The sequence below is a fragment of the Thermobia domestica genome, chromosome 1 (assembly GCF_964235325.1).
Source record: "Thermobia domestica chromosome 1, izTheDome1.hap1.1, whole genome shotgun sequence".
Lineage (NCBI taxonomy): Eukaryota > Metazoa > Arthropoda > Insecta > Zygentoma > Lepismatidae > Thermobia > Thermobia domestica.
Window position 1 is genome coordinate 394,237,972 of NC_137454.1, and position 19,847 is coordinate 394,257,818.

The following is a 19,847-nucleotide window of genomic DNA, read 5'->3' on the forward strand; positions in this document are numbered from 1 at the left end:
ATCCGAAAGCCCCCAAACACCCGTAAATGAGGCACAAAGTTCACGTTCAAAACACGCAAAGAGGACCATGCGCTTGTGCCCTCCCCGCCCAAACTCGCTTGTGCCCCCAGAAAAAAAAATGGTCCACCAGTGGGTGTTTAGCCAATGAGTTTTTTCAGTTCCCCAGTTTGTTTAGCCAAATGAGACAAGCGGTCGCCGCCTGGGCGCCTGCCTGTCGCTTCCACCATTTTATCTAGCACATTGTTCACAGCCTGCCAGCAGCTAGGGGTTTAGTGTAGGGATGGCTACAAAGTTCCGGTTGCGCGAGGAACCGGTTCTTGGAGATCCGGTTTTCAGAACCGGATCTTCTAGAACTGGATCCGTTCAGACCCGAAAACTGGTTCCACTAGGAACCGGTTCTGGCCATTCCTACAGGATACCAGTACAGGTCTTGGGTCTGTCAACTGCATGTGACAACGTTGCTCTTCGTCTCCAGACGTATCGATTTGGATAGTGGATTGGTCGACCATGCCATGGAGAACTGAGAGAAAATTCTTGTAAGGAAGAGTATGAGAGTAATATGTTTATGTTCAAGTTATATTGCTATTTCTTTACCAGTCCTTGAAACATCTGTAGTAAAAACGGTCTCCTTTCACATCCAAGCACATTTGAATGCGTTTCTCCAAAGCTTGAATTATTTAACGAATTGACTTTATTTGTGTGTAGCTTTGTTGAGTTGTCTGGTTGTGCGGAATTTATTTGTGTACACTTTGCCCTTCAGTACGCATTAAAGAAAAAATTTGCCAGGCGTTAGATCGGGAGTTCTGGGTGGCATTTCTTTCAAAAGTTAATTTGTCTTAAAAAAGAAAATTTTCAATTTCATAAATACTGACATTTGAAGTATTACCTGTTCCACTATCTTGTTGGTAATATCCATTAATTAGTTCATTATCCGTTTAGAAATTGACAAACTCGTTGAATATTTGTAGGTATACTACAACAAAACACATCACATCATATTCCAATTTTCTGTAAATGCAAAGATTCTTTATACTCAACATTTGCCTCTGCCCATTTAGGCGTGGTTCGAGAGTTTACGTTTCCTCTTAAATGATACGATTGCTTCGTCTGCAGCGCAAGTGACGTCAAAAATTCCAAAATTTTGAGTAAGAAAATCTTGAAACCAGAAACAAAACCAGTGTGTTTTTCGTAGTCCGGCAAAAGCAGTTCTTGAACACATGAAACACTGTAAGCGCGTAGTTTTGCTTTCTTTGCAACTACCACGCGAAATATGAGAGGACTCTCTGGGGAGTCTTCCTAGTGATAGTAACGTTAGTAATAGCTACTTCTACATTGTATGTTGATTCTCCAGTCATGTCGCGGTTATCTGTATATTGTGTGGGAAGGCTTCTCGTGGTCTCTAAGCTCTTTCAAAGAGTTCTGGGTGTAATATTCGGTCTTCACTTCCTACACCAAATTTAGTACGAAATGACGTTTGGCATGTTTTAAATGAGCGTGTGTACCAACATTTACGAATGAAGAACACGCGTTGTTCAACTTCTACATTGTACGCATCATTGAACTCTTGAACTTTCGCGATGCAGGAGATGGGTAGAAGTCCTTGCTGTTTTGAATCTTTGCTATTATTTAGTATATACAGTGTGTTTCAAAATAACACCGACAACGTCTCGGAAATGATTCCTGACACCAAAATAAGACAAAAAGTATAGACCAACCTGGGTGCACAAGCGCTTCCTTTCGGAGTTACAGGCAACCGAAAACGTGAAAAAATGAATTTTAAAGGTCCATAGTTCCAAAACTATGAGAGCTAACCTAGTCAGATCAATACTTCACTTAAGAACTAGTGTGTGCCCTTTCCAAGTATCTATTTTTCAGAATCCTGCAGTACTTCTGCAACAGTTTTTACAGAGGTTGTTGGTGAGTACTTCAAATTATATGCCCTTAGCCAAACTCCCTCTATAAAAAATGTTGCTTGAGTACCGCAGGATTCTGAAACATGTATTTTTGGATAGAGCACATATTAGTTCCTCAGTGAAGTCTTGGCCCGATTACGATAGGTCCCATAGTTTTGGAACTATGAACCTTTAAAATTCATTTTTTCATGTTTTCGGCAGCATGTAACTCCGAAAGGAAGCGTTTCTGCACCCAGGTTGGTCTATACTTTTTGCCTTATTTTGGTGTCAGGAATTACTTCCCAAACGTTGTCGGTGTTGTTTTGAAGCACCCTGTATATACACATTTTCACATCGTTATCTTGATATTATAAATCTCTGTTGGCAATATTTTGAGGTCTGGGGCAGCGGTGGCTCAGTGGTAGAGCGTTCACCTCTGGTGCATGGGGTCCTTGGTTCAATCCCAGGTCGTGCCAAGTGAGCTTTGTGGTGGATAAACACCATGTGCATGGGTTTTCTCTGGGGGATCTCCCGGTTTCTTCATTCTACCATTTCATTCATTCCTCATCATCACCGTCTCCTTTAGTCTAGTCGACAAAACGATGGGACGTAAAACTTTTTTTGAAAGATTTCATTTCATTTTTAGTTTGAGATCTCTAGCGAGAGAATCAGCCAGTACGTGGTTAGTATGGTTCGAAACAATAGATGTAACGTATTATATTTAAATTATTTGAAACTGCTTCTATTGCATATGTTTTAAATAATTTTATACTTTCGATGAAATGCAGAATGTGTCGTCTATGCGCTTAAACCTGTTGGATTACATAGCTCGTAGCTGTATAAATGTTACGAATATTTGACCATCACACGTACAGTAGATATATTTACTTTTTTTTATTTTACAGGTATCTACATTGTTGAAAAATGCTTGCGAAGAATGAAGTTGCTATCATAATTTTGTATATTCAAGAAGGTGAGTTTAGGTTCGTATTATATTTTATTTTTATTATTAGTGTTATTTTCTTCTCTTTTGTTTATAAGTTACTTCGTGTTTTGTGAGGATTAATATTTGAGAGTTCCGTTTTAGTAGTGTTAGGGTTAGATATTTAAATGTTCGGGCGGAAAGTATTGTACAAATGTGCAACTAATTGATTGATTGATTTTGAGTGTAACGTCCCGTTCAGCAGCGAGGCTATGTGAGACGTGGACCTACGAATTAACGTGGAATCCGAACCACATGCGCTCCCGCCGGGAATCGAACCGGGATCTCCCGTGCCAATGCAACTAATTGAAACAAGCAATTAGAAGAGATTATTGTTATTTTCTTACTAGGGTAATTCGGAAAAGTTACCTCCTTTGGACTGTAAATAATAAACCCGCATACATACTTTAAAAAAAAATGTATAGCTTTTTTTTAAAAAAAAAAAAACAACGTAGTTGCTATGTAAATTCAGGCGTTTGTTACATCGTTTCACAGTTTACAAATCCTTTGAACATAACACTCGACAGAGAGCAGAATAACACTAATACCTTTTTCGTGTCGCATTTGGTGGTAAAAGTGGAGGGATGTTCGGAGCGATGTGGCTTGCTGTTTTATTTATGTGAATGCACACATTTGGAGTGTCCTTTCTGTAGAAATATGTATGCGGAAAATTATCGTGGTGGTTGAGTTTATAAAGCATTCATCTTTACATTCTTGTCAAACACATGTATTACCAGCATAACCAAATCCCGCAGTAACACGAGTTCTTTTGAGTTGTCCATCAGTAGAGGACAAAGTCGTTACATCTCTTTGCGTCTCTATGGCGGCGTAGTTGACCATTGTTGCTTCATCTAGTTTAACTACATACTTCCATGTACCTTATGCTAGCTGCCATTTTAGTTGTCTTTCGTTCACTCACAGGCCAAAGTTGGCGTAATAGTTGTATTGATACTAGCTAGACACATGGGCTCACGGATCATATCATTTTGTTGGATATAGAGAATTCAATAACGAAGTTTTTAAGTTTGTTGAAAATAGAAATATGATCTTTTCCTTTCCAACGACATTACGAGCAACACTTTTCTTTTGTTGATGCTAGGGTTTCTCAATTGAGGATGAATTTGCCCTGGGGGGAAAATTTTGGTTTCAACAGGAAGGAGGACTATGAAATGTACTTAATATTTTTATCCATTGTTTAAAATAATTTTTACCCATTTTCTGATTTTATTTATTATATGTACTATTTTTTTACTGTGACGAGTGTAGCGAAGTATAGTTCATTTACCATATCCCTTAAATTTCTGCTGTGAGTGCAAGTATTAACCTATGGGTGAGTGCAAGTATTAACCATTGTTGCTTCATCTAGTTTAACTACATACTTCCATGTACCTTATGCTAGCTGCCATTTTAGTTGTCTTTCGTTCACTCACAGGCCAAAGTTGGCGTAATAGTTGTATTGATACTAGCTAGACACATGGGCTCACGGATCATATCATTTTGTGGGAATCGGTTTCCTTAGGAAGCCACATCTAACATGTATTCTTGAGCATTTCATCCGTTACTTTTACTGAAGTTCTCTTGTGGCAGCGTTTTGTATGTAAAATTTTTCTTACGGTCCCTTGGTGGGTATAACATGTTACTACGGTACGAACACACGTCCATACAGTCAAACTGTTGTCCCACGCCTTTTTAGTGCTGTCAGACAGACACGTAGTCAGCATTTCGTAATGAGGTGGAGGGGGGGGGGGAGTGACATGAAATATTGTGGTTATTACACACCAGAAGCTTGATCATTCTAAACTATTTTACTGGCAACATATATTTGTTTGTTAGGACAATAAAATGAGCATATGTTAGTATTTTAACAATCAGTTGAATCAAATGTTGACAGAACTTTCTTTACCACATAACTTCTTGTCATTGTGCTTCCGTATAACATTAATATCCATTTTTAACTTGCCCCCCCCCCCCCCCCCACACACACGTTTGCTTCAGACAAAGCTCTTCATAAGGAAGAATCTTGCCGTAGCTTTTTATTTTTAACGCTGATTCTTCTTTTTCTGGTTTCAAAGAAAGGGTCTAGACCCTCCTCCCCTCCCTTGGCTACTTGCCTGTATCGGAGGTGAACTTACTAGCTGTTTAGTTATTGCAGTATTGTACTGCTGCACACACTTCACTTCGAACCCAAGTAGAGTAAGCAGCATACGGATGAGCAACGCTACAGTTAAAGACTACACATAACAGTGACATTGACTACAGTGACGTCACACTATTTCAGTCTATTTATATCTGGAACATATTTAGGATGCAATTTGCGCACATCTTGGAACATATTGGTGCTTATTGGAGTATTTTTATTAAGAAAGTGAGAACGAAAACCAGATATTTCAGATCTTTGTCTGGTTCTCATTCTCAACAACAAATCAAGTATGTTTTAAAGCCCTCTGGTGGAAAAATGCGTAAGTACATAACTCTTCGTGTCACACTCAACGACAGACCGAAGGGAACAGATTTCGAATTGGTTATAATCTTATTTTTGCAAAATTGGTCTTTTATCTGGTTGTCATTTTTATGACTTAAATTGATATGTCATTGAGTTATTTTTTAAAAAATATTTATTTATTTATTTTTAAAGATGAGTATTATCTCGAACACGACGCAAAGAAAAACGAAATTTTTGTAAACCTAAAAATCGATGGTGTACAATAATTACGCCACCTAATAAGCTAAAACATCCTGACGTCACTTTCCATTCTGACACTAGTAAGATCGACAGTACACAGTATTTTTCATGAGAGATCGACCAAAATGATCAACTGTCATTCTAATTGTTTTGTTTGACGTACTATTCTTCAAAGATAACACGTATATCAGCCGATAGAACACAGCAAGCTAAAGAAAAGAAAACAATTTTGGGGTTAAATTTTCGAGAACTCATTTTTTTATGGCGCTACGTCGTTCGTTGCTAGGAATATTTGATAAGTCTGTTGTAAGAGAGCGCTTACTTCTGGCGCGTGGGGTTCCGGTTCGATCCATGGCCAAGTAAATTTGCGGTGCACAAAATCGTGCCCTTATGTTTTCTCGGAGTACTTCCACATTTTCATTCCACCATTTTCTTGCATGAATCATCCGTCTCCCTTAGCGTATTGGTCATAATCTAGGTTAAACTGAAAGATTTCATTTTTTTCTGTTATCTAAGATTGTCTAAGTATTTTTTTCTGTTGTCTAAGATTGTCTAAGTATTTTTTTCTATTGTCTAAGATTGTCTAAGTATTTTTTTCTATTGTCTAAGATTGTGTAAGTATTTTTTTCTGTTGTCTAAGATTGTGTAAGTATTTTTTTCTGTTGTCTATAAGTATTTTTTCTATTGTCTAAGATCGTCTAAGTATTTTTTTCTGTTGTCTAAGATTGTCTAAGTATTTTTTTCTGTTGTCTAAGATTGTCTAAGTATTTTTTTCTGTTGTCTAAGTTTGTCTAAGTATTTTTTTCTTTTGCCTAAGATTGTCTAAGTATTTTTTTCTGTTGTCTAAGATTGTATAAGTATTTATACCTAGGTATACTGCATATGTAAAAAACAGTATGTGTCTGTTGTTGGTTTCCTTCTTCTAACGGGACACGCATACGCTTAACAGTGACACACACCCTACGTGTAATTAATATTGATTAGCAATTGAAGTTTAAAATGTGCAATGAACTTGGTTGTAGGTGTAGAGAGTCTAATGACAGAGTTCTTTTCTGAGGATACCAGTAGAATTGCTAGCAAAGACCATCACTGGTAACACCATCTAAGTTTATTATTGCGGTTATGTTATGAGTTATCTATGATTTACATAGAACGGGACGTATGCAAGAGGTGTCATAGCATTAGCAACTTTCTTAGTAACTCAGACATCGATAATTTCGAACACCAATATACATGATTAATCTTTTCTATTGAAATGAAACAATAGGATTTGTGGGGAATGTCTTTAATGTGTGTAATTTTACTTACGTAGTGTCTATTTGAAACTTCCCAAGCACTGACTCATGACTAGGCATTGACAAATATGAAACAGGTACATAGCTTCAGATTATTGATGTTAATACACACTAATAACAAGGTGTTCCTCCTGATCGGTCTTCGGCGCTACTACTCTGACTTTGGAAAAGCCCAGTAGTTGTGATACTTGACTCGAGGCGAGGTTATGGATCTTCCTGTATTCGTGGTGAAATACATAAAGACGTGTACCTCTGAAATCCATTGTTTCCTTATATTTGTCATGCATGATCTTACACGTTGAATTGCGAAAGCTAGCTGACTTCAGTGCTTGGCAACGATTTCAAAGGTGGAATTACATAGCAGTTTTACAGACAAAGAATTTATTAATTAATCACAATTTAGTTTTGAAATATTCATCATTTCCTTTCGCTGTTCGTTGAATATCGTTTGAAGAATATTGAACTAAAAGTACAATCAGGGACAAAGTTTAACGATGATATCGATGAGCTTCCGTGACATTATTATTATTATTATTATTATTATTATTATTATTAATAATAATAATAATAATAATAATAATAATAATAATAATAATAATATGTCGTTGGATGAAGTTAGGCTGTCATTAGGTATGTTAAGGTTGTCTGAAAGAAGGATTATTCTGGATCTTAAAATGCTACATTCAATTCTTCACGGTAATTTAATCTGTTATCTATGATAACTCTGTATGCAATTCACTTTCACTTTCACAATCATGTACCTTTGTATAAAATCTTATCAGTGGCCAGTGATTTTGCCAATGTTATTGACATTTTTTATTATAATTTTAACAATATACAGAGACAGTTATATAGTCATTTCATAATCAGCTGAGAGTATCACTTTCTTTTATATAAGACTATGTTTGCTTTGTACATGATTTTTTTTTCTCTTTTGTGCATGCATCATTTGTATTTTATTAGGTATTATGTTTATTTTTGCTATTTGCATGCTTTTTGTATGGAAATTGTAACTAGGGAGATCTGTCTGTAATTTCCAGTATGCAATAAAATTATTATTATTATTATTATTATTATTGTATTATATGATGTGTTTGTTTTTAGCACTAAATATTACTTTCTTCTTTGATTGCAGGTGATGAACAGAAAAGTTGTAAAAATAAATGAAGTCTACAAAGAAACATCAAAATTCTTGTAGTAACTCCCATGAGGTTCTCATGTTATGTGGCACGAAAACATTACTTACGTCACATAGATTCGCTTCCTTTTGAATTAAACCAGTGCGTGTTTCTTACTTGTTAGCACATTTGCTCAGACGAGTAAGCAACAAAGTGATATGAGAGCACAGATTGTTCTTTTTTGCAAGTTTTAGTATTATTCAACACGTCAGTATATAACATGACAAATTCTTATATAAACAAAAATAAATAAAAATAAAAGATAACAAAGAAAGAAAGAACATAAAAAAACAAAATTAAGTGTATATTTGAGTCACGAATATATACATGTTACAGAAAGGATGTGTGTGTTTCCAAGATTATAACTGAATTGGCATCGTTGCCGTCGAATATGAATCCGAGATGAAAGCTCAGCCATTTGAGTTGATGATATATTTTCAAACATAAATACATAAATATTTGAAGATAGTACATAACTCTCATAATATTATCCAGAACACTAGGATAATGAATTTTCTAGATGGAAGACAATTCTTTTAACATTAAGGTTAGTTTAAAGGGACAAGTTTTGCCGATAGATGGCACTACAGTCTTCGTATCTCTCCCATGTATTTTTTACTTTTCACGAAAATTTACAATTTCTCTTACAAATTTCAACTTAGAGACTTCAAATTTTTCGAGAAGGAACTTCATAACCTATTAAAAGGAACAATCCGTGCCGATTTTTTATTTAGAATTTTCTTCATTGTTGAAACAGTTCCATTGTTAAAGGTTTGGATATCCATTTCAACAATCAAATCATTTCAACAATGAAAATTCTAAATAAAAAAATCGGTACGGATTGTTGTCTTCGATAGATTATGAAGCTTCTTTTTTAAAAATTTGAAGTCTGTAAATTGAAATTTGTAAGAGAAATCGTGAATTTTCGTGAAAAGTAAAAAATACGTGGGAGAGATACGAAGACTGTAGTGCCATCCATCGGCAAAATTTGTCCTTTTAAACCAACCTTAAATTCACTCATTGCATTTATTGCTATCCTTTGCAAACCAAGTATGTGAATGCCCAAAATGACATCGTGCATTTATTTTTCTTTTTTTCATAAATATACAAATCCGAGAATACTCTTGCCTCAGCCTCATCAATGTTGGGAAGCCTCTATCTGTCTGTGGTGAAAACACTTATATTTCGTCACACGATCTCCAGAGAAAAGCGTTGTAGAAAGTCACCAGTGAAACTTTCCATATACTGGTCACTTACTGACAAAGACCAATGCGAAAGATGCAACTATATTGGCGACTGGCTTGTGCTCGCAGTTCGCATCCTTATATTTGAAAAAAATAAATTTAATTTTAATTCGCAAAACAGTTGATTCACCCGTTGTCCACACCCTTCGTGCTGTTCTAATTACGACATGACGTATCTACTGCCGTATTTTTTATAGATATCAGTTGCGCTCTGTCCTGGTATTATTTCCACTCATATTTTAGTGACGACTTTGTTAGTTCTGTAACTCCGTATAATTCCGTAATTGTTTAATTCTTTGGTGTTTTAAATAGATGTCAATTTTGTATCAATGTCTGAAATATAAAAACAATTAGGTACATTTTATAGAAAAAGGCAAGGCGAAATATGAACGAGAAAGTGAAAAACAGGCGATGATTCATTTGTTCAAATTTAATTATTTCCGTGTGTTTGAATAAACACAACTGTTTTTATTTATTTTTTCAAGCACCATACCATAAATTTCAATGACGTTGGGTGTACTACAGCAAAGTACCAAAGTTATACAGCCTACTGCCAAGGGCGCCGATTTCTCTGTAAATTTGGGGAGGGGGGACATTCAGATGCAGAAAGCATATATAAGGATTTTAAGACAAATTGCATTCAAATTATGCCAAATATGGTAAATTTACAAGTACTATGAGGGGGCCCGGGCCACCTCGGCCCCCCAGGATCGGCGCCCTTGCCTACTGCTGTGAGCAAAAGAGTAGAAGAAGTAGCAATATGTTCAACAGAACAATTTAGTCCCTATTCTGTATGGGGAGGAGGGAGGGCGACAAATCGTAGACTCGCATCTGACAGTTTTTTTTTTTTTCTTTCTTGAACTGGCCCTGCTAAATATTTGTCAATATATTTATTACTACCAGCCTAAGTACCAAACAAGTACATATTTTCTAGTACTGCCAGTTGTCCTATCATTAACACATTTTCTTTTGGCATTCTTGTTCAGTTCTCTGAAATGAGTGTGTCAATAACTGCCTCAATGCTATTGGTTTGATAGTTTGACAGATCGTGACATGTTTTGATAACTGGAACCACATTGATATCCATTTTTGCGATCCTTTTTGTATTTATAGATAGGCAAAATACTCGTGTTAAACGATGTGGCTGAGTTTTGCGCAAATTTATAAAATGTATACATCACAACTCGTTGGTGCAATGGATGTCATTTTGTCATTAATCTTTTAACTACGGGATATTTCGTTTTCGAAATAACCCGTTCCTTGTCTTAACTACGGATATTTGGATTACGAAATGGCACTACAATAACTTTTGTAACACTTTTTATTGCATGTGTCTTCAATAAATAGAAGTAAAAACATGGACTTCCTTGTAAACCCTTACGAAAACGCTTTAAATGTAGTTTAAAGGTTAAAAAAAGTACCTCCGCAGTTTAAGGGTTAAAAAATTAACTTCCGTAGTTTAAAGGTTAAAATTACTATCGATTCTGTGCGCAGTAAAGATTGTGAAAGAAATGTCGCTTTCTCTTATCAAGTTTTATTGCATTAGTACAGCGAGATTTCTTCGAGACTTTTTCATGTTCCTGGTAAAATGTATTCACTCGATAACTATATTAAAATGTTAAATGTGCCACTATGGCTCACCATAAAGGATAGTGTACCATGAACAATAAAAGGTTTTGAGAACCACTGTTCTAGTTCTTATGTAAGAGAAGTTGGCAATTAACGGAAAACTATGCATTACTTGTTATAGCGACTTTAGTGTGTAAGGGAATGTATTGGTTTCTTGTCTCATTTAATATATATATATATGAAATTCTATCTCGTATCATTCGAGTACTTAAAAGTCTGACATACTAAAAAATAATACAAAATTTACCATTTTTCTTTTACTTGTTTTTCGTAAATGAAAGGAGATAATGAAATGCAACTTACCACAATCAGAGATAATGTTATTAATGTTATTCTACAACTAAAAATAGGAACCTGAAGAACTTTCAGTGTTGCCAGAATAACATTTTCCGCAAAATCTAAGTTTAAGGCAGAGACTAGAGCAGCGTTTCCCAACCGGTGTGCCGCGAGGAAATTGAAACAAAATTATTAATTCTATAGCAATCAAATTGCAAGATATAGGAAAAACATATATTTGTATTGCACATTACTATGAACCTCTACAATCACAATTTTAAGTTTCATACTTAGTTACTTTTCTGTACATTTTTAATTAAAAAAAAAATATTTGTTATTATTGTTATGACTATTATTGATGCAGACAATTTCGTAACTTGAAATTTAAAAATATTATTCAATCCTTTCTACAAAGCAAACGTGCATACAAATTACCTACTTTTGTGTTTTAAAACTAAAAGAGATTTGTTTGTTCATTCATTATTTAGTAATCTCCCTTCTTTGTGAAAAGTTGGATACAGTTTTCGAAAAAGGAATTGTATTTTTAGAAACCTGAGTCCTATATTTCATTGCAATTGTCCCCTATTTTTAAATTAGAATGAAAAATAAGCATAATGATTTACCACGGGGGGAAAACCAGTGATCGAGCTTTCTTCTCTGTGAGTAGATCAGTAATCATAGAGAAAAAAAATACCAATGTATTTCATATTTACAAATAAGATATATATATATATATATATATATATATATATATATATGAGTGTGCCGCAAGAATTCAAGTTACACAGGTAGTGTGCCGTAAGTTGAAAAAGGTTGGGAAACGCTGGACTAGAAGAACTAACTCAATTGCATTTGATTACGTATCATGTTGTCTTGGAATCTTGTGAACTACTTTTTAAATAATAGTTGTATTTAGTTTGTAATAAGCAAAATGCGTTTAACATATAGTTATTAAAATTGAATAATAATGTTATTTAAAAAGTAGTTCACAAGATACCAAGACAACATGATATGTAATCAAATGCAATCGAGTTAGTTCCTCAAGTCTCTGCCTTAACTTGGATTTTGTGGAAAATGTTATTCTGGCAACAGTGTAATTTCTATGGATAACAACACTAAATTTTTGAGGTTCATATTTTCTGTTGTAGAATAACATTATCTATGATTTTTTTTCATATTTTTTTTTCTGGAAATAAACATTTATTTATTCATATATTCATTCACAAGAAAAAGTGTATGTTTGTTTTAAGTCGCATTTCATTATCTCCTTTCACTTATGAATAAACAAACAAAAGAAAAATGGTAAGTTTTGTATTATTTTTAGTATGTCAGGCCTGTTAACGCAAACTACGATAAAATAAAATGAATTTCGTTGTTGAAAAATGTATATGGCAGTCTTATGACATTATTGATAGCCAGAGTGTTTGTAATCAAGGAAACATTTTTAAACGAGTGAGCATTTGAATTTATACTGAAGAGTTACAATAACTTTATTCCATGTTTTTTTTGCCTCTTGTAATAAAAAATAAATAATTCGGGGATATCGTAAGTTTATATAAAATGAAGGAAAACAAAACTAACTAAAAATGAATTTAGATGGCATAAAGTCAGAACTCTCTCTGGACATTTAATAGATCCAACTGGTTAGTAGTTTTTCAATCAATAAAATTATCTTCAGTTTATTCTAATACAGAATTAGGCTCTTATCCCTAGATTTTTTACACTTATACGAGGCACATCCAGAAAGTAAATTCCAATAAACTATAAAATAAAACAGGGTACACAACATGTGTTTCAACATATGCACCTTCCTTATTTGAAGCGTTTGTCGTAACTTGGCACCAGTTTTTGTGCCCCTGTGTCGAAGAATTCTGCCGCCAAGAACTGGATTCAGAGTGTCACAACCGTCTACAACTCAGATATGCTATCAAACCATTGCCCGGCAAAAAATCGCTTCAGATGGAGAAGCAGGTAGAAGTATCTGGGCACGAAGTCAGGACTATATAGTTGATGGTCAAAGATATCCCAACCACCCATGGTCGGCCCCTACATTGTCCATCGTACACATTGGTGCAGGTTACTGTGAGTTGTCAGAAACATCTTCTGACAATACCTTCACTTATGACATCCGATTCGTACACTCTATACTACTGCCAGTGAATCTCTGACGCCGACAGTTTCTTAGCATGGAGAAACTTGATTACCACGCGTACCTCGCACTCGGCGGGAGATTGTAAATTCGTAGTCAAGTTTATGATACCATACCCAGATTATGGCTACATATTTCTCTTCTGCTTGTGCCATCTTGGCGGTACTTTCGGAACTTATTTTGTAGATGCGCCTCGTATTCCCTACTAGTATTTTCTCTGTGTCCTTCATAAAATATTTAAAGGTAAAGAAAGGAACGATTATATAAAAGTGAGAGATTTAGGATAAGTTGGGAAGTCTCTTGAATATATATGTATGAAATGCTGTGCACGTTCATGATTCACTTGATCGTAATGTTACGAAAGTACAAAAGTACAGAATTAAATGAGAATTTAGCATAGCTATGCATTTTGAGATGATGACGATTTTGCTGTAGTTTCATTTTTTTTTTCTAATCTTGTGTACAATTTCTGAAATTGTAATTGATTATTTAAGAAGAGCTGTATGATATACGGATCTTAATTTAACTGTTAGTAAATGTTGTTTTTTTTTCTTTGTGTTCGTTGATTGTAGAATATTCCTTTAGTTAATTATGCTATATAATTGAATAACCACTATATACCAAGTGAACAAAGATTTTAAAGATGTCTTTATGTAAACTCTGTGTAACGACATACACTGAACTATTTGGAGTGAAATTTGTTGGCGTGAGGTCCAGCCGTGGCCCCTCTTAGGCAATGAGCTGTTTAGAGTAAGTTATGAAGTGAAGCATTCGTTCTGAACTTGCCTGCCCTAGTCCAATCGGGAACGAATACGGCGGTGTTGCCAGAATGCAAAGCCATTGCATATTTTTAAGAGATCCCATCACGCTGAAATTAAAATACCGCTAATTTTACAGTAATTATGTGATATCTTCAAATTGATAAAAGATAATCGAAATGTGAAACAAGATATCGCTAGAGAATATTATTTTACATGAGATATCGTTATCACTACTCACTTATCTGCTTTTGATTTCCAGCCATTTAGAAAATCGGCATTTATTTTTGCGTTTCTAAACGGCTGAAAACGGAAAGCCACTAGGTGACTTGTGATAACGATACCTCATGCAAAATAATATTATCTAGGGCGCTCTTGTTCCACATTTCGATTATCTTTTATCTATTTGAAGATATCACATACTTACTATAAAATTAGCGGTATTTTAATTTCACAGTGATTAGGCCTAATCTCATAGTTAAAATTTTCGACTTAAGATCCAAATAATCAAAAATGCCATTGTTTTTTATTATCGGGTAATTGAGTGCCGGTTACGAGAGATTTTGCTGTATATGACAACCGTAGACTGTCTTGCAACAATTCATTAATTTGATGTGTGTGTAACATTAAAATAAACACACGCTGAACAAGACTGCACTTATTTAATATAAAAACACATTTACACGTGACGTGTCGATCTTCTAGCCAAAATCCTCATCTGACGTACAGAGAGTGTACGTCTGATGAGGATTTTGGCTAGAAGATCGAAACGTCACGTGTAAATGTGTTTTTATATTAAATAAGTGCAGTCTTGTTCAGCGTGTGTTTATTTTACTGATTTTATTTGCAAGACGTATGACTATAATTGTGTGTCAGTATGTATCATCTTTTGGTAAATATCGTTGCACGCGCTTAGAAAGAAAACTGGCCAGTGGCAGAATAGTTTGGAACTGAAGTTTTACCAATTTCTAGCTGCACCTAAAGGAAAGAAGCCTCAGTACTTTGTCGGTTTTGACATTCTTTCTATAATGGGGCACCTATGATAATGGGAGATTGTAATTAAAAATAGACTTATCATTTGAATAGATTATATAAAATAGTGTAAACATAACATTATTTCATTGTTTTCTTAAAGGTGATTGAAGTTTTCAGAATATTGTTAATGGTGAATCTTGAATTTTACGTTAAGAAATGAATATTGTGTATTTTGTATGAAAATTCATTACTTGTATTATATGTTTTAATCAATAGTCGTTATGTATATCAACAGAAACCAGTGAAATTGTACTACATTCTGTAAACAATTTTGTGATTTCTCATTAATATAATCGTGATAACACACATCAATTATAGAGATGCCTTGTAAATACATATATGTTTTATAATTGTTATATTTAAATCAAATAAAGAAACGCTTGTGAAATGGAGCTTTGACTTTGCTTTTACTACTAACCTATCGCATGCAGAAGTGGGAGAAATGATAAATGAAATGAAATCTTTTAAATTTTACGTCGCACGTTTATGCCGGCTAGGCTAAAGGAGACCGTGATCATGAGAAATGAAGGAAATGGTGGAATGCAGAAAGAGAGGAAACGAGGGAACCCCGAGAAAACCGTTGCACATGGTGTTTGTCCACTACAAAGCTCACTTGACGCGAGCTGAGATCGAACCAAGGACCTCATGCACTAGAGGTAAATGCTCTACCACTGAGCCACCGCTGCACGTGAGAGAAGTCGTGTTTAACGGCTCCATCTGTCGATAGGTGTCAGAGCTAAAACTGTGAGACAGCGAGAATTTTTTTTCGGAACGGAATAATCATCGTTAGATGGTTTCATGACTGTCCTTGTTGAAACCGAAAATGGTAGGTCTTCCGGTCTCAATATTAGGGGAAAATCGGTATAGACAGATACCACTCATTCTAGCTTTGGAACTTCTCGTATAAAATAAAAGACAATTGTAGACTGAATATAAAATCCGGGCTAAGTGCCAAAGTGAAAATGTTGAGTAAAAAGCCAAGATTTTACTTAAGAACTGATGGCACATAAGCCCACGTGTATTCTTCTGAGGATTATTTGTACTGCTTCCACAATGAATACCAGATAGTCCGATTTTAACTTAGTAGTGCTAGGCACACAACCCACATTTTAACATTAAACCGAACTTTTTCCATTTTTGACACTTAGCACGGATTTCATTTTCAGGCTAAATTCTGACCAATGCATATACCATTATATCTTGTCTGTGTGATGAAGGTACAATGTGTCTGATGAAGGTAAGGATACTTTGCCGAAACTGTAACGCTACCATTTATTAAATGGTATATGCTTTGGTCAGAATTTGTCGTTTTCTTTAATATATGGATTCAATGTGCCAAGAATAGATTTCCTTTCAGCCATGATTTATTTATTGAATCCAGAAGAAGGTAAATCATCTTGCTTCAGTGTTAGGCTAGTTTTAGACGGAAGCATTTATCGTAGCATTTCTCGTAGCAAAAATCGTATAATCGATATCCTACCGTGTAAAGTAGCAAATGCTATAGCATTTCCCATGCCATGGCATTTCTTGTCGATAGAACCTGCTCTATTTCGTAGCATTTTCCCTAGCATTTCTGGTCCGATTCCAGCGCCGTGGTGTGTTAAAAAGAAGCGAAAGATTTTGTGCCAAATATTCATGCTCTTTGTTTTGTGTGGGAAATTGAATTGTAGTAAAGAAAAATAAGTTGGAGTAGGGATGCTCTTTCCCCACATACTTCTTTGTGATTTTCGTTTTTTAATATGACCGGCGAGAACTGTTGTTACAATTACTATAGCTTTAGCTACCTCACGCTTAATTTCGGAGTCATAATTGCGCTTTTCTCCGGTGATTTGTTTGCTACGTCACGACAGATGCTTATCAAAATGCTACCGTTTAAAAACACCATATACTTTTGATGCCATAGAATATTATACGAGATTTTTGGCAGCACATCTGTTACGAGAAATGCTTCCGCCTAAAACTAGCCTTAGATCTCCGTAGTCGTGAAGATTATCCTAGTTTTACATTATGAAACCTTTTAGGATAAAGGAGTCGGATAATGAATGAAATTGAACGTTTCTGAAAGTATTGGCGGAATCAGAGAGATGGGAAAAATGAAAATGAAATGAAATTTTTCAGTTTTACGTCCCACGGTTATGCAGGCTAGGCTAAAGGAGACGGTGATGAGAAATGAATGATATGGTGGAATGAATAAAGTGGGTGGAAACGGGAGAACCGAGAAAACCCACGAAACCCACGAGCACGGTGTTTGTCTACCACAAAGTCCACACGGCACGAGCTGAGATCGAACCAGGGACTCCCAAGCACCGGAGGTGAACGCTCTACCACTAAGCCACCGCGCCCCCTTGTGGGGGAATGGGAGTGCACAGAGAGAACCCACGGACATGCTCATCACAAACTCTTATCGCCTGGGATGAAACCAGGAACCCCTCGTACTAGAAATGAGCGCTCTACGGCAGCCAGTCTTCCTCATCTTTAGACTAAAGAAAACATACACCAGATGATGATGATGGAACATTGAAAAATTCCGTCACGATAGTGCACTTGCTCATGTGATTCGTGATCGAATGTTCACGCTAGAAGCAAGCTTTCTACAATGAGGCTATATGGTACAGTCCTGCTGATGAATAGTAATAAACTCCTTTTAGAAAATTAGTTGTAGTAGTGGACGCAGAATTTCACCCAAGGAGAGGGGGTTCAAGCTCGTACGTTCATACAATTTCAGGATTATGTGTGCAAAAGTTGTATGGTAAATGCTTATTTTCTCACAATAGCTTGTTCAGAGGGATGGGTAAAAACCCAGAACCCTATTGCATACAGCACTGGACAATTTATATTTTTATAAAAAATAGGGCTGAGAACTTCTTGTTTTATGTTCACCCAATCCCATACCGGATTATCTACTTACTCCTGCCTTCTGTCTGACATGTGTTCAACTGCGATGCATGGAAGCTTGAGGTATGAACGTCATCCTCCATAACGACACCAGGTTTTCAGTTGTTTACATACTGAAGGAGACAAGGAGACAACATTCGCGACGTAACCTGTTGCTGTGAAGTCTGTTATCAACATATTTTAAGTAGTCTACCACAACGAGTCCCTTCTGTAACACGAAAGTCCAGAACAACTTTCCAGTACCTTTACTGGGTTAAATTCCGCTCTAATTGGTATCATTATGTTGACACAAATAAAAACACTTTTTAACAATGAGAACAAACAAGTCAAAACAAAGAACTCTTTCTTCATGCGCATACGAGTCTTCGTTAACGCAACTATTCCATAAGGACACATTTCCACGCGAGCCACCATGCCTTCGTGCGAATTATAAAAGTAACCAAGAAAGTTCTGTTGCTTTTGGTGGAGGTCTGTGTTTAATTGGTATCACACCGTGATTTCAATGCGAATGGAGGTAAGGCGAAGGTCAGTTATTGGTGTAGGTATATGCAACATACTACTGGTCAGCGGCGTGCCGTCCCCTGGAATTTTAATTAAAGTATTTGTGATAAATATGTACCAAAGAAAACGAAAACATTTCTCTATTTTTGTAAAATAACACTATTTCAATTGTTCTAACACAATTATAGTCAGCGCCCGTGTGCTGGGTACGATAGCGAAGTGGAGATCGGAAACGCTCGGGTTTTAATCGGCTTTTCTCGGGGAAGGGAACAGGGTTCAGTCAGCTAGTCCTTATATTATGTTGTCTAAGCTCTAAGCACGGGCGTTCTGCCGTAAGCGAATTTAATGCTCGTTTGCTTTTTACAGTTAATAGTTTTAACGCTATTAAATTTACAGTATTAATCTTGACACTTTAAGAAATCTAGTGAAGTGTGAACTTTTTAGATTATCAATATATTTTGAAAATGACTCAAAGAATAAAGTATGGAAGGGGACTCGTTTGAGAAACCGAGTCCCTTGCAGCAAAGCGATGGTGCAAGCAGGGATATTACTTCAATTGGTATAGAGAACAGTAGGGGCGGGGATCGGCTGTTTCAGTCTTGTATTCTGGACCATTGGATTCCTTAATTTTCAAGAAATGCAACAAATAATAACCAGTGGTAGAACAACTCCAAGCATTTCCATTTAGACTAAAATGAAAGATTATATACATAATATCAATACGGATTATTTTGCTTCTTCAAAATAGCTAACTGCATGTAAGACAAGAAACAAACTGTATTGCTGGCCTTGTATTCTGTTCCACATAGAAAAGAACGTGTGGAATAATGATGGCTTTTGTGACATGAACAATTTTCACAAACCCAATTTCCCCCAAGAAAAATGTTATTCACACCTGTCCACAATAACTAAATTGAAAATTTTCAGGAAACCAGAATTGATTTTTAATTGAGCAAGCAATGCAGAAGTTGATTCAAACCGAGAACCAATGAACCGATTGACTTATTCCTCTTGTTTTATGGCTAAACAAGAGATATAACAAACAGGAAGATTCTGTCAATTAGGGAAATTATATTGAAGTAATTCAGTTACTTTCTCAGTACGACATTAAATGGACTTGCAGGAGCGCCTGAAGAAAATTTTCTAGGGAGGGGCTCATCTCCATGGTTGCTATGTTGCATCTGGTATTTCTGATATTTAATATACGTGGTTTGCTATATTACGTATACATTTTCGTGAGCCAGAGGAAGGTCCGGGCCCCACCCTGCCCTCTCGTTCGGGCGCCCATGTTGACTTGGCATCTTCACAGCATGGGAGTGTTTAAAGGAAC

The 19,847-nt window shown here is 35.8% G+C and overlaps 1 protein-coding gene across 4 annotated transcripts in view; it reads left to right on the forward strand.

Annotated features, from left to right (window-relative positions):
- Positions 1–15,513, forward strand: part of LOC145665313 (nuclear factor NF-kappa-B p105 subunit-like) — a 133,746-nt gene extending 118,233 nt beyond the window's left edge. For 3 of the 4 annotated variants that reach the window (XM_081732611.1, XM_081732619.1, XM_081732621.1), the window contains 2 exons: positions 2,798–2,865; positions 7,988–15,513. In XM_081732611.1, the coding sequence (XP_081588737.1) occupies positions 2,798–2,833 (36 nt within the window). In that variant the 3' untranslated portion in view covers positions 2,834–2,865; positions 7,988–15,513. Of the gene's footprint in view, positions 1–2,797; positions 2,876–7,987 lie in introns of all 4 variants that reach the window. The other variant, XM_081732614.1, reaches the window with a different exon arrangement.
- The last annotated feature ends 4,334 nt before the right edge of the window (positions 15,514–19,847 follow it).